Source organism: Rhineura floridana, chromosome 1 (assembly GCF_030035675.1).
Source record: "Rhineura floridana isolate rRhiFlo1 chromosome 1, rRhiFlo1.hap2, whole genome shotgun sequence".
NCBI classification, from domain to species: Eukaryota; Metazoa; Chordata; class Lepidosauria; order Squamata; family Rhineuridae; genus Rhineura; species Rhineura floridana.
In genome coordinates, this window is record NC_084480.1 from 153,751,416 (window position 1) to 153,766,426 (window position 15,011).

The 15,011-nt window shown below is 41.1% G+C and overlaps 1 protein-coding gene across 11 annotated transcripts in view; it reads left to right on the forward strand.

Annotated features, from left to right (window-relative positions):
- Positions 1-15,011, forward strand: part of ADGRL3 (adhesion G protein-coupled receptor L3) — an 852,526-nt gene that overhangs the window by 248,449 nt on the left and 589,066 nt on the right. For all 11 annotated transcript variants that reach the window (XM_061637965.1, XM_061637983.1, XM_061637973.1 and 8 more), the window contains one exon: positions 9,652-9,865. In XM_061637965.1, coding sequence (XP_061493949.1) covers positions 9,652-9,865 — 214 coding nt within the window. The remainder of the gene's footprint in view (positions 1-9,651; positions 9,866-15,011) is intronic.

Below are 15,011 nucleotides of genomic sequence, written 5' to 3' on the forward strand. Positions count from 1 at the left end.
AGCATCTTTTCATAGGATTGCCTTTGTCATCCGTTATAATGGAGGCTTCCTCAATGGAATACATAAAGAACATCTAGTAATTAACGGGGCATGAATAGCTTTGTGAGGCTTGCACACAGGAACGCATTTGTCTTTGATCTAAAGCAAACATGTGCTGATAACTATGGTTGGCAACTTTTGATTTAAAAAAATGTTAATATTTTGGCAGAGCCAGAAATAGACCAGGAGGCAGAGTTTGGCAGACTCCTGTGGGAGCACAGATAATGGCAAAAACTTTTTAGTTGCTTTTGTGGTGTCATGACTCAAAGGTCCAACTCCCCATCTTCAGGGGACAAGGACTTTCATTCAGAAGAGGTATCCAAGACCATGATCCCCAGAGCCAGCCCTGGACATCCCCTTTGCTGAGAAGCTCCGGCCAGCATTTTGGCAGCTGCTCTCCAGCCTGATGTGACTCACAGCTGCAGTCCAGAAGCACCGGTGGAACCACAGCCTGTGCTGTCAAGGTCAATGGCTGTTGGGGCAGGCTATGCCCCATAAACTAAGGAGACTTCTTCCTCCACAGGCAGAGTTAGCAGCCCTGACTGAGCTGCAGCTCTTTAAACCTTAGTCTGAGGTTGCCTGTTGCTTGAAGCTTGAGCCTTGTTCCTTTGAGTCTCTGTCCTGAGCTCCCTACGGAGCTGCCCAAGGTGCTCTTTGCCTGAACGCCTTGCTGTACTTTGATTTACCTTGTTTGTTTCACCAGAATTTGCTTTGCTTTCTCTGTCTTGATGAAACCTAGATTCTATCCAATGCTGTGCAAGTGGAATTCTGTACATATAATGAGACTCCCCCTTCCTCTTCTCCCCCTACATGACTCCAAGATCTGCCCTGGAGAGTCCCCCAACCTGTGGGATTTCTTTGACGGAGCTTATAGCAGCCCTTGCTTCAGTCAAGTTTGTAATGTGAATGTAAACCTACACTGATCACCATATTAATTCACATTAAATTAAATGACTCTCCTTTGCTTTTTAAAAACAATAGCATAAGAAGTGCCCTGTTAGATCAGATGGAGATTCTGTCTAGTCAGCATCCTTTTTCCAACAGTGGCCAGCCAGAAGCTTCTGTTGTTTGTCCCCCAGGAACAGCTTCATTGTCCTTGAATATGGCAATTCAATGGTTATATGAATAACTATCCCAAATTAACATAAATACTAGAGCTGTGCATCTCTTCCTTGTGCAGCCAGAATTATGGGTTAATAGAGGTGAATTGGGTGAGCTGGATTCTTCCATTAACAATGCCTCGAGTTTGGTCAGGGGCTCCTTAAAGTCCTGAGTTGCTCTATGGACTTAGGTGCCCAATGCAGCATTCAAAATAAAGTGAGTACTGGATTTTCAAAAATCAAAACCAAGTTGACTAGAGAAACAGCCTGAGCTTGAGGCTGGAGGAGGTGGAGAGGTGGACAGGAATCTTTTGACAGACATGTCTAGGTTTTAATCACAATGAATCTCCCCCCCCCCAAAAAAAGCAGTGATTTGGGGGAGGAACGTTTGCAAACTCTTAGGAGACCTCAGTAGGATCATTTCACTTTCCCTCTCCCTCAGTTCAGGTGCATGGCTTTTCATGAGATTGATTTCTTCCTTTTCACTCTAATCCCCTTCTGTTTTTCAACAAACAACGTCTACTTTAATTACTTGTTCTTCATTCTATTATTTTCTTTAATTACTTGTTCTTCATTCTATTTGGTTTCTCTTAATTATTCCATAGGCTTCTGCAAGCTTCTTTAAGAATTCCCCACCCCACCTTTGCTTGTGTGTGTGTGGCATGTGCACTTGGTTTTTTATCAATTTCCAGTTTGCTTGTTCAAAACTTTCACTTCATTTTAGGGTACTTATGACTTCATTACATTGAATTTTTGCTGTCCACTATTAATGGGTTTGCTGTTATTGTTGCTGAAATAAAATTAGATACAGTATACCTAGGGAAATAGAATACATAGAAAAACAGTTATTAGACCCAGTTTCAATCCTTATATCTAAACTAATTTGTCAAAGGGTTATCATCAATAAGGAAATAAATATGGAATCACATATACACCAATTCTCAATAAGTTAACATAAAAAAGAAAAGTTAATCTAGATGGCTTTGGAGTATGTCATGAATTTCATATTTCATCTTAGCTCCAAGAATTTATACAAAGACTGACGTAAATCAAATCGTTTTAAGTTATATAAGTGAAAATGAAGTGTAGGGTCAGAGGTTATCTTGAAACTGTATATTACAATGATTTATAAATTTCTATGAATTTCTTTGTTCTTCCTTTCCTTGTTCTTCTGTAGCAAGTAAGCTTTGCTAAAAGAACTACTCCAGATTTTATTATACTATTGATATATATATCTAAAAACAATCTTGTTGTTATGTGCCTTCAAGTCGATTACGACTTATGGTGACCCTATGAATCAGCAACCTCCAGTAGCATCTCTTGTGAACCACTCTGTTCAGATCTTGTAAGTTCAAGTCTGTGGCTTCCTTTATGGAATCAGTCCAGCTCTTGTTTGGCCTTCCTCTTTTTCTACTCCCTTCTGTTTTCCCCAGCATCATTGTCTTTTCTAGTCAATCATGTCTTCTCATGATGTGTCCAAAGTATGATAACCTCAGTTTCATCATATTAGCTTCTAGTGATAGTTCTGTTTAATTTGTTCTAACACCCAATTATTTGTCTTTTTGGCAATCTGCAAAGCTCTCCTCCAACACCGCATTTCAAATGAGTTGGATTTTTCTCTTATCCGCTTTTTTCACTGTCCAACTTTCACATCCATACATAGAGATCAGGAATACCATGGTCTGAATGATCCTGACTTTAGTGCTCAGTGATACATCTTTGCATTTGAGGACCTTTTCTAGTTCTCTCATAGATGCCCTTCCCAGTCCTAGCCTTCCGATTTCCGAGTATTATCTCCATTTTGGTTAATGACTGTGTCAAGGTATTGATAATCCTTGACAAGTTCAATGTCCTCATTGTCAACTTTAAAGTTACATAGATCTTCTGTTGTCATTACTTTGGTCTTCTTGATGTTCAGCTGTAGTCCTGCTTTTGTGCTTTCCTCTTTAACTTTCATCAGCATTTGTTTCAAATCATTACTGGTTTCTGCTAAAAGTATGGTATGGTCTGCTTATCTTAAATTATTGATATTTCTCCCTTCAGTTTTCACACCTCCTTCATCTTGGTCCAATCCCGCTTTCCGTATGATATGTTCTGCATATAGATTAAACAAGTAACGTGATAAAATACACCCCTGTCTCACACCCTTTCCAATGAGGAACCAATCAGTTTCTCCATATTCTGTCCTTACAGTAGCCTTTTGTCCACAGGATAGGTTGCGCATCAGGACAATCAGATGCTGTGGCACCCCCGTTTCTTTTAAAGCATTCCATAGTTTTTCATGATCTACACAATCAAAGGCTTTGCTGTAATCTATAAAGCATAGGGTGATTTCCTTCTGAAATTCCTTGGTCCGTTCCATTATCCAACTTAAGTTTGCAATATGATCTCTGTTACCTCTTCCCTTTCTAAATCCAGCTTGGACATCCGGCATTTCTTGCTCCATATATGGTAAGAGCCTTTGTTGTAGAATCTCGAGCATTGCATGGGATATTAAGGCAATAGTTTGATAATTATAGCTGTTGTCAATTCTAAATCTTCAGCGTTAATAATTTCTTTCAAAAGACTAAAAAGTAACGCTTCAGGTGTTTTTGGAATATCATAATCAGTTACCTTCTGCCAAACTTTCTGCCAAAAACTAGCAATGTTATGTTATTAAAGAATGAATACTATACTTTTAAGGGACATCCTCCACAAAGCAGTTTACAACCTCCTATGGTTTATTAATATACCGACTTGACCCAAAGGCCCCCAAAGCAGCAAACAGCACATTAATACAAAAGAAAAATACAATAAATGCAAAAGGATGAGATCCAACCCCCCTTTTTTGCTGGACTGATTTGTGTGTGTGTGTATTGGGCAGAGGTGTCCCACCTCCCAGCCCTGCCAATCTCCACCTGTGGAGTGATGTCAGTGTCACTCCTCCAGTGCAGACCTCCCCATTTAATCCACTGGCACTAGCCTGGATAAATTGGGGGAGGGGTCCAGAAGAAGGAGGGATTGAACTAGCCCAACTGCCATCCATGGCATCATCAGGCCTGATCTGGGCCTGATCGCTGTGCTAGCCCAGGCTGGCGCAGCAATTTCCCTGCCCCCTTGCTTGCTGCCCCAGCTACCATCACACCCCACCACTGTCTGGATTGAGTTTGTAAATCAAAACAATATAAATTAATAAAATAACAGAATACCCACTAATCACACTGGAAGTGTATTGTGGGCTGCTTTCATGCTGTCACCATAGACACAGCTCTGCAGCATTCTGTCTCTCACTGGGAAGCCACGTTAACTCACATCACACACACCCAGCTGCTCCAGTCTCTCACTTAGAAGTAAGACTATTCACAACACTTGCCCACAAGGAGTCCCCTCACCCTCGTTTCACCTTGAGCCTCCCACCAGTGTTGGCCCACTGGTGGAAACCTGCCATGAACGACAGCCTCCATATAAGTAGGCTTCATCACCATCACCACCCCTAGAAATCAGCTAAAAAAGATCTTGATTTTCGTAGGCAGAGCTAGCTGGCCAAACCTGGCTCCTTCAGTAGCACTGTTCTCCAAGTGCAGCAGGAAAGGGCCAGGGAGGTTAAGGTTGGTATCCCCACCCAGACAGCTGTAGTCCTGCTACTGCTACTGGAGAAGACAACCAGAAGTAATATGTCAGCCCCTGGATTGTGACATTTCCAACACCTATCCTCATGCAGACAATATTTCTTTAATTTGACAAGCATTAAGTACCATCTGATTTTTAGCTTTTAAAAAGCTTTATTTAGGTTCTGCTTAAATAAACTTTTAATTAAAGTTTTCTCCACTCCCCTGTATATCTGGTACTTTTTCCTCACTCAGCTAAGCCTGCTTGTCCCTTAAGTAAACCCTCAGTTGTGTTTTTCATTGCCAGCTTATTATTACCCACTTACCCAGGGGCACGTCCTTCAAGTCACCAGTTTTCAGACTGATTATCCACAAAACATTAGAACAGATTAAGTGATTTCTATTTTATCCACCATAGAATGGTCACGTCTTCCCTTGTGAGAGAACCAGTCCGCTTATTTGTTCAGGAGGTTGGCAGGCTTCATCCCCTCAAAAGGCATGGTTGCCAACCATGCCTGCAAATTGCATCCAATCCTGGCAGAAAATAAAAAAAGTTTAGGTTTCCTACACAAAATTCTTTAGATGTTATCTGTCTGCGTTTTGGCTGGCTTAATCCTCTTTAGAGGGGCTCCTTTGCTTGAAAAGAAATCATCCACTTCTATGAAAAACAAAAGCAAGTTATAACTATTTTTAGATTCCCCATTATAGTCAATGGGGAGAAAACAGATTTGCATGTAACAGATCCAGTTTAGACCTGAATAACATGTTGAATCAGAACGACACAGAGCGGATTCGATACAGGTGCTACAGATATACATTGTGGCAAGTACATACCCCACAAGAAATAACATGAGAGAGGTCTGCCTATGAAGGGAATGAGGGCTTTCCTCCACAATATCATTTGTAAAATTGTCTTTTCTTGTTGATGATCAATGAGCCTATTCAATCAGGCTCCTTACCACCCTCTGCCTCCTCTGTTCTTGGGAAGTATTTTCTCCCTCCATTTCCTTTCTGGCATTTAGCATAGTTTTGCGAACTGCTGTTCATTGTTGCTTAAACAAACTATGTTTCTTTTGTAAAGCAGACACTGAAGTCCTAGTTTGAAGGGGGCTTTCAGATTGTGCTTGTGAGACATTCTGAAGAGGGTTAGGAAATCAGTCCGGGGAAAGTGGGAAGGAACATGCTTTCCCAAAGTTCATTCCCAGTTTGCAGTCCACGGATGGCAGTAAACTAGCATTACATCTGCACTAGACTTAAGTCTGTGCGGAGCAGGGGGTCATAAAAAGGTATAGAGGGACTCTTGATATTAGCCTAAGACAGGGGTTGCCAACCTATTGACTGCTGAAGACTCATCAAGAATTCACTGAGTAGTTAATGTGCAGTATAGTGGTATACATGCCTACTCAGAAGTCTGTTTGCATTCCAGGTAAGTGGGTATAGGAGGGCAGCATAGGCTTTGGTTTAGGGTTGGCATTGGAGAAAAATAGGGTTCTTGAGCCTTTAACAGCTGTATGGCAGGCAGAAATTAAACTGGTCAAGCCTTTATAGTATAGAAACACAATTATGGGAAAAGCTTCATCATGACTATTCTCTAATTTTGGGTTATGCCACACACCCCATAGCAGCCATTTTCTGACTGTCTCAAAATGTGCCCTCTGGTCCAACAAAGATTGTCAGCCCCTGGCCTAAGAGATAGGTTGGGAAGAAACAGCCTTTTATGTATTTGGGCCCACATTGTTAGGCATAATAAGTCAATCTCAGCAGTCACAATAGTGCCTAGATGGAAGATCATATGTTGTACAATCCCTCTCTGTCCCATTTTGCATTTGTTCATTTCACTTTCCTGTCCTGAGCTTGCTATTTCTTCTAGGGTGAGTTTTCCATATTCCAAATTTATTTATTTTTTGCAGTAATACAAGAACTTATCATACTTGGACAAGGGGTGAGAGAGGGTTTTGGCAGCCCAGCTCTAGACCTTCATGAATGAGACTGATTTTTTTTAAAAAATCCTTTCCCACCTAGGTTCTGGCCCAGTTTTGGAATTGAGATGGCCATGAATGCTCCAGGGAAGTGGCTAGACAGGGGAGAATGTTGTTGTTGGTTCTGGTGGACCTCTCAGTCCCATTGACCATGGCATCTTTCTAGGCCACCTGGCTGACTAGAATGTGACTAGAGTGCCCAGTTTTGCAGCGGCTCTGGTCCTACCTGGATGGCAATTGTGCTGGGAGTGGGGCTGCTGTTTGATCCCTTGACCCAGGTCTGGTTCCCCACATTTGGGGGGCACTGTGCAAAATGACCGTGGTGGGCCTTCTCTGCACCCTCCCACTGCCAACCCATCCCCTGCTGCTTACTAGTTGGTAGACAGGCTGTTTAGCAATGATCTATGGTCCATGTGGCATACCTGCACTCCCTGGCACCACCATCGTAATTATGGCAGCCCTGCCCCTGATAAGCTTATGTTAGGGTTGGGGTTGGCATCAGTAAAATGGTGGCTCTGGCAAGTTCAAGTATGCAGGCTCTGCTCATGGCCTCTGCCAGGCTGCTTTCCAGTTGCTGCAGCAGTGACAGACCAAGCAGCGGCACTGAGTAGAGAGCTTCAGCATGCCTGAATTTGCAAGTGTCACCATCTCAACTGTGCCAGCCAAACTCATGACATGTATAGATATCAGTGGTGGACTGGGGCCAGTAGAATTAAGATAGCTGGCTAGTGAAGGCCGAGAGCTCTGCTTAGCCCAGTTGCCTAGCCTCATTATCCCACCAGACTCTGTCACCTCCAAGCTCAGCTACACCAGTCGTGGTTGTGGTAGCCCTTAATTTGCCCGGGTATGCACAAGTGGATATGGTTCCCTCCCCAAAGCATTTTGATGAAACTTTTATCACTGAAAAAACTCCATTAAAGAAAAGCAACACCAAATGTAATAGATTTCATTGGTATCACATTCCAGAAATTTTAGAAGCCGTTGCAGGATATAATTGGACCCACAATGTTAGCTTAAAATTCCTCATTAGGCTATCAGGAAGCACTGTAGGAGAAAACAGAAGAGATGCACAGAGATGAAGTACAGAACTCACACAGAGAAATACAGAAACAAACAAACAAGAAGGTTGAGGTGAAATTCTGGACTTATAGTAAGCAATGGAAGGGACCCACCATATCCCAGTAACTTTATAGAGATTTTCCACCAGAAGAATATTACTAATAAGCAAACAGTGTTGTAAGTTTATACCATGAAAGTGTTTGTATCATGGTAAAGCCAGCTTGGAGCAAAATTCACTTTGTAGTGTCAAATTTACTCCTGGGACCATTTGACCCCTGCAGTTCTTTGTTTTAGTTGTATTTTGTTTTGTTTTCTCAAAGAAATATACCAATGGAGTGCCTTTCATCAGCTTGGGCTGATGGCCCAGTTGTGACCCTAACTGGGCAGAGATAACCTGGCCACAGTAATCTATGCTCTGGTAACCTCCAGGTTTGATTACAGGCAGGCTCCGCTTATACGGCAGGTTCTGTTCTGGACCCCCGCCGTAAAGCGGAAATTGCCGTAAAGCGGAACTCCATTGACGATAATGGGGCGCATCGCGCCAAAATGACGTCAAAATGGCCCGCGACGGAAAAAACCCGCCGTAAAAGCGTAACAAGTGCCTTAATGCGGGGACTTTCCCTAATTGAAAGCCGCCGCATTAGCGAAGCACTGTAAAGCAAAGTGCTGTAAAGCGGGGCCCTACTGTATTACAATGCACTTTACATGGGGTTGCTTTGAAAATGGTTCGGGAGCTTCAATTAGTGTAGAATGTGGCTGTCTGACTGCCAATGGGATCAAGGCGAATGGACCATATAACACCGGTTCTGTTCCAGATACACTGGCTGCCTGAACACTTCTGAGCCCAATTCAGAGTGCTGGTTTTGACCTATAATGTTCTTTACAGCTCAGGACCTCCAAATCTATTGGAACACCTCTCCCAGTGAGAACTTATCTGGACCCTTAGATCTTCTTCTGAGGCCCTTCTTCAGGTCCCCTCGCTGAGGGAGGCTCAGAGGCGGTGACAAGGAAGAGGGCCTTTTCAGTTGTGCCTTCCCATCTGTGGAAAGCGATCCCCAGTGAGGTCCACCTGGTGCCTTCATTGACATCTTTTCAGTGCCAGTTAAAGACTTACCTGTTTTCCCCAGGTGTTTGATAGACTGAGCTGATGTCTTTTGTTATTAGTATGCTGCCAAAGGTTCCTGTGGTTATATGGGGGATGTTGTTTATTGTTTTGTTCTTATGGTATGATTTCTTTAACAATGTTGTAAGTCTCTTGGAGACCTTTGGGTAACAAGCAACTAACTATTACTATTATTGTTGTTGCTGTTGTTGTTGTTACAGAAGTGTATGTGTGTGAGGATCTACTGTAGTGCTTTTGAAGTGGTATAACCACATTTAAAAAAAGAACTTACGATATAGGCAAAATGTTGTCATATCTTATTTTGAGGAGTGACTGGAGATAGAATAGATTCTAGTTGTCTTAGGAGTTTGGTAGTTGCACTTGATGATTCATTTCAACGATTCATTTCAATAGGAGTAAATTGGACCCCTAATAGTTTATTAAGGTAAATGTATTTAAAAACAAAAATGAAAAGGGGGGGGATTTGAAACCCACAGGACAACTGATCCCCCAATTCTTGAGGAGTACATGAAGTATGATGAAGTGGTTCAGGATTGCTAAAATATTTTTTTCATATATTTCAAACAGCTCTTGAGTTCCACATCAACCTCATTAGCATGGGTGTTTTTTTTAAAAAAAGCCATTGGGGGATTTCCAGTTCTGCAAACAGTTTAGAAAAATGACATTGTACCCTTAAAACTTCTCCCAAAAATCTATACTGTATCCATGTTATGAAACAAAATCTTTGTGCATACTAACCATACATTTTTCTCTTCTCTCTGCAGCTTTCAGTCGTGCCCCCGTTCCTATGGCAGTGGTCCGGAGGGAACTATCCTGTGAAAGCTACCCAATTGAACTACGTTGCCCAGGAACAGATGTTATCATGATTGAAAGTGCCAACTATGGCAGGACAGATGATAAAATCTGTGACTCTGATCCAGCTCAGATGGAAAATATCCGCTGTTATCTGCCAGATGCCTATAAGATTATGACTCAAAGGTAGGTTTCTGACATACTTGCATGATGGATTTTGCTTTAATCTTGCTTGCTATTTATGAATTCCTGTGTTTGTATGAGGCTGTATAGGCCCTTGAAATCTATGCTTAAGAGACTATACAGTGTTCTGTGAAATGGCTGCTTACAGAGGCCAAATATTTGTTGCACAGCATTACTTTGAATCACTTTTTAATATGATGTCCCTGCCTCCCTGGTTTCTTGAACAGATTAATTTCTTTTTCTCAACTTACCGAATTGCTTTGTCGCTCTGTCCGGCACACTGTCTAACCCTTAAACTTTGGCTGAGTCTTTCTATGACAATATCCTGGTCATGGAATTGTGAATTACCACTTATTAACATCAGGTGTGTCTTGAATGCATTCATAGACTAACTTCTTTGACACCCTATGCTTTACACCTATAGGCTTTCAAATCTCACAGCACTTTTAGCCCCAATAATTATTTGTATTTCTATAGCATTTTTGATGTTCAAAACCTTTAATGTACATTTCTCTCAACAGTCTTTACAACACTATTTTAAGATAGGTTAGGTGGCTTGCTTAAGACCATCAAATGAGTTCATGCTGGAGACCAGATTCAAACTAGGGATTTCCCAATTTATAGCTCAATGTCTTAGCTTTGGCACTGTGACTATTCCACCCCAACATCCACTGTTTTCAACTATATCTGTTTTTTTAATATTCTTTTTCCTTTCCCTTTTCTCTTTAAAAAAAGATGGAAAGGAAAGCCCTTACACATAACATGCTGCTGGTGCAACTCACCTTAGAGCAGGGTGTGACCCCTGTGTGTGACCCCTCCCACCAGTGCCTTATTTTCCTCTTGGTAGCTAATACATCTTACTAAATATTCTTTAGCTTTATCTATATCCTTCATGCAACTCTCTAATACGCAGCTTCTCCCCACTTGAAAAAACATAACTGTATGTGAAAGATAACTCTTTCCTTTTATATACACTAAGAGTGAGAAGGCAAACATTAAAAGGCAGTTAATGCAGAAGTGACATTGACATGATTCTTCCATAAAAGATTTGGTGAACCTTGACTAATTTTTGTTTGCAAAAGGAGTGGAGCTTTCAGAAACTTGTTACCATTTTCTTTCTAAATTTCTGGTTGTTTACATTTGTGGTAAAGTACAAAAATAAATCAATACCCAAAATGCAATTTTTATTGCTTTATTTTTTTATCCCTGTTAATGTCAGTGGTGGAACTATTTAAATAGTAAGGCTAAATGCTAGGTAACCTTCATCACAGAATAATCATTTTATATACAAAGTTGCTTTCTGTGGATGTTTCAGATGTGGGATTCTTTTTCTGTTATTTGTTAATCACTAAATTGGAATGTGGAATGACAACAGAAAATTTATGTAACTTTTGTCAAGGATTATCAATACCTTGGCACAGTCATTAACCAAAATGGAGACAATCGTCAAAAAGTTAGAAGAAGGCTAGGACTGGGGAGGGCAGTTATGAGAGAACTAGAAAAGGTCCTCAAATGCAAAGATGTATTACTGAACACTACAGTCAGGATCATTCAGACAATGATATTCCCGATCTCTATGTATGGATATGAAAGTTGGACAGTGAGAAAAGCGGATAAGAGAAAAATCAACTCATTTGAAATGTGGTGTTGGAGGAGAACTCTGCAGATACCATGGACTGCCAAAAAGACAAATAATTGGGTGTTAGAACAAATTAAACCAGAACTATCATTAGAAGCTAAAATGATGAAACTGAGGTTATCATACTTTGGACACATCATGAGAAGACATGATTCACTAGAAAAGACCATAATGGTGGAAAAACAGAAGGGAATAGAAAAAGAGGAAGACCAAACAAGAGATGGATTGATTCCATAAAGGAAGCCACAGACCTGAACTTACAAGATCTGAACAGGGTGGTTCATGACAGATGCTCTTGCAGGCCACTGATTCATAGGCTCGCCATAAGTCATAATCGACTTAAAGGCACATTACAACAACAAATACCACCATAAAATGGTGTTTCATAAAATGGCTACCATATCAGCTATGAAACTCAGAGCACTACCAAGTTCTGTCACAGATATTTTTTGAATGTATACATTTACCTTCCTCATTTTTAAAGAACTTTTTCTCTCAAGACTGTTCACCTACTCCTAGATGTTATTGTGGTGTCCAGATAAGTTCTCCATCTTCCACTAGCTCTGCCTCACTTAGAAACTCCACGCATTGCTTTGAAATTTTCAGGGGCTTCAGCAGTTATTGTTGCAGCTAAGGTCTTCTCTTTGTACTGAAATGGAAAACCTCAGGAAATTCCAGTCTTATGACACCTCTGCATGAATGGGGGAAAAGGATTTTCTCCTATAGAGGACTTTGGGCAGACATCCTAAAACTTGAATGTTGTCTGTCTTGCATTCTAATATGTGAAGATTATTCAACCCCCGCATGACCTGAAGCTTGCATGGATATTGGGCAAACCATATTACAATGCTTTACTGGAAACAGGAAGTTCTTTAGAAAACAAATTCTATTAAAGCAAGGCCAGGTTGGAAGAGGCAACGTGGCCAGCACACATGGTCCTTTGTAGCCCTTACCTGCTGTATATGGTTAGACATGTTTAATGCCTGAATAAAGCTGATCTGTAACCATGGTTAATACAAGAGGTGATTTGAACACTCAATATATTGTAGTTATATCTAGGGAACCAAGGACATTGGGAATTGTGGAGTGGGGGGGAGAGTGTGTGCCTTTAGCACTGCCTAATCAAGTCAGTGGAAAGTTGTTGTCAGCCCACTGCTAAAGAGCCGCTTGACCCAAGCATCTTCAGTGGTGGGTTGCTTTCTGCCCTGCATCAGCCATTTTCAGAGCTAAAACCCTGCATTTTAAAATCACTGCAGGTTTCATACCTCCCTGATAGATTATTTAGGAATTAACACCCATTAATGCAAGTGAGGCTGTGTTCTGTTGTACGTTGAAAGGAGAGAACCAAAGGAGAATGACAGAATAGGTAGAAATTGCTTGATATATAAGAAAAGGCTGAAGGAACGTGACATACTTATGTTATTAAAGAACCAAGATAATGATAGTACTTTGCAATGTGTGGTGGAACCCCGCAGCAAGTAGAAGGGCAGTTTTGCCCCATCCATTGACCAGCTGCTGGGGATGTTTTCTTTCTTCCTTCCTTCGTTCCTCTCAACAAGGACACCAACATAGGCAGGTAGCTGGTACTAGTACTAATTTTATTTCTGTCAAAGACCAGCAAGTATAAAATAGAAAGCACCAGAAAGTCAGTGTACAGAAAGCAGAAGCAGGCTTAAAAAACTGCGGCACTGATAATAATTGGCAGCTGCTATAGTGTGTTGGCTGTTTGGGAAGGGAATCATTTTGAGGATGTTAAGGGGAAATTCTGTTATTTTATCCTTTTTTCATTCCCCCCCTTTTTTAACTGTAAATTTTTAAATATTTTCTGCAAACTGTTTAGAACTTTAGAAATAAGAGATGGTATAAATCTTACTACATTAAACTTTCTGAAAAGAGAACAGGATGGCTGTGTGTTGCAGAGTTCTGGACAGGCAAGAAGTAATGAGGTCAGGTTGTACCAGAGTAAATATAAATTATGTATTAAGGCATTCTTCCTAGTTGTAACTCCTGGCAGTTAAACCAGTGAGGTTCTGGAATTTCCTTCCATGGATGATCTTAAGAAGAGTTGAGTAACTCCTATATTTCTTTTTTAAAGTGGGAGAGGGGCTGCCACGATTGGGCAAATCATGGCAGCAAATACAGTCCTTGCATAGATTAGTTCATACAAATAGCATTTCTGTGTGAAAATGGCCCCAGTACATTTTTCTTGCATGGCAGCAAGCATCAACTATAAATTGGCCATGAGGTAACATGCAAATTCTATAAATGACTGCCTGATTTATAATTTATAATAACATGAAAATCTCCATTTGATACAGCTGTAGTCACCAATCAGTGAACTTGTATGTGTGAACAAACCCTGAATAACTATAGCTAACTTCTGCACATGTGCAGTTTTAGGTTCAGGCTTTAAGGATTGGCTCTCATTATTGGTCGATAAGAAAATAAAGTATATGGAACAATGTAGTAATAAGAAAATAAAGTATACAGAATAATGTAGTAATATGTTTCATTTTATTATAGTATCATCTGCTGACGCCTTGCAAAATGTTACATTAAGATTGTCATCACTCCAAAGCACTGAATGGGTTTTATTGAGTCTAATTTCTTGGCATGGAATCAATAGCGATCAAAGCCATAATAAATTAAATAGACTGAAAACCTAATGCATGTTTAAATTGAGAATCCTTTACTTGGTGGTGAATCCCCAGGACAGGGAGTTCTGCAGTCTTGATGCTGCCACAGAGAAGGCCCTTTCCCATGTCCTTGCCAACAGCACCTCAGTGGGAAATGCAGAGAAGCCTCTCCAACTGACTGCAGGGGATGGGCAAAATGGCATAGGAGAAGGCAGTTCTTCAAGAATTCTAGCCCTAAAAGTTGTAGAGCTCTTGGAAAAAATCATTGGCCAGCTAAGTTGATACAGGTTACATGCTCCTTCCAACGTCGGATGGCATTTTGTAGCAACAGAAGTTTCCAGATGCTCTTCATGGGCAGCCTTTCAGGCCTGAGGCTCAACTTCATGATAGGATGTAACTGGTGTCTGATTCTGAAAAGGTAGGTCAGGGACAGATGTGCCAGAGGCAGAAGACGTGCTCATGGACAGGCTTGAGATCAGGCAACGATCAGACAGACAAGGACCAGAGACAAAGATGTAATCAGAAGATCGGATGGTGGCTGAATACCATTTCAGGCAGATGAGAATCAAAGGGTCATAAGGAGGAACCCTAGCCAAAGGCAGGCTGGAAGTCAGGTGCCAGATGAGGCAAGGCAGTCTGTGCTATTAACTCTGACTGACAAGTTACACAGATCGAAGAACAGAGCTTGGAGCAAGACTTATACAGAACCAGGAAGGCTTCAATTGTTTCCTTCAGTCAAACGGTCTTGGCTGGACTGAAGAACTGCACTTCCAGCACAGCAGAGCAGAGATTGTGCCAGTAGTTCTTCAGTCTGAGAACTGCCCCAGAACCACAGGAGGAAATATTTTCTTTCTTTCCTTATTTAAAAGAGATT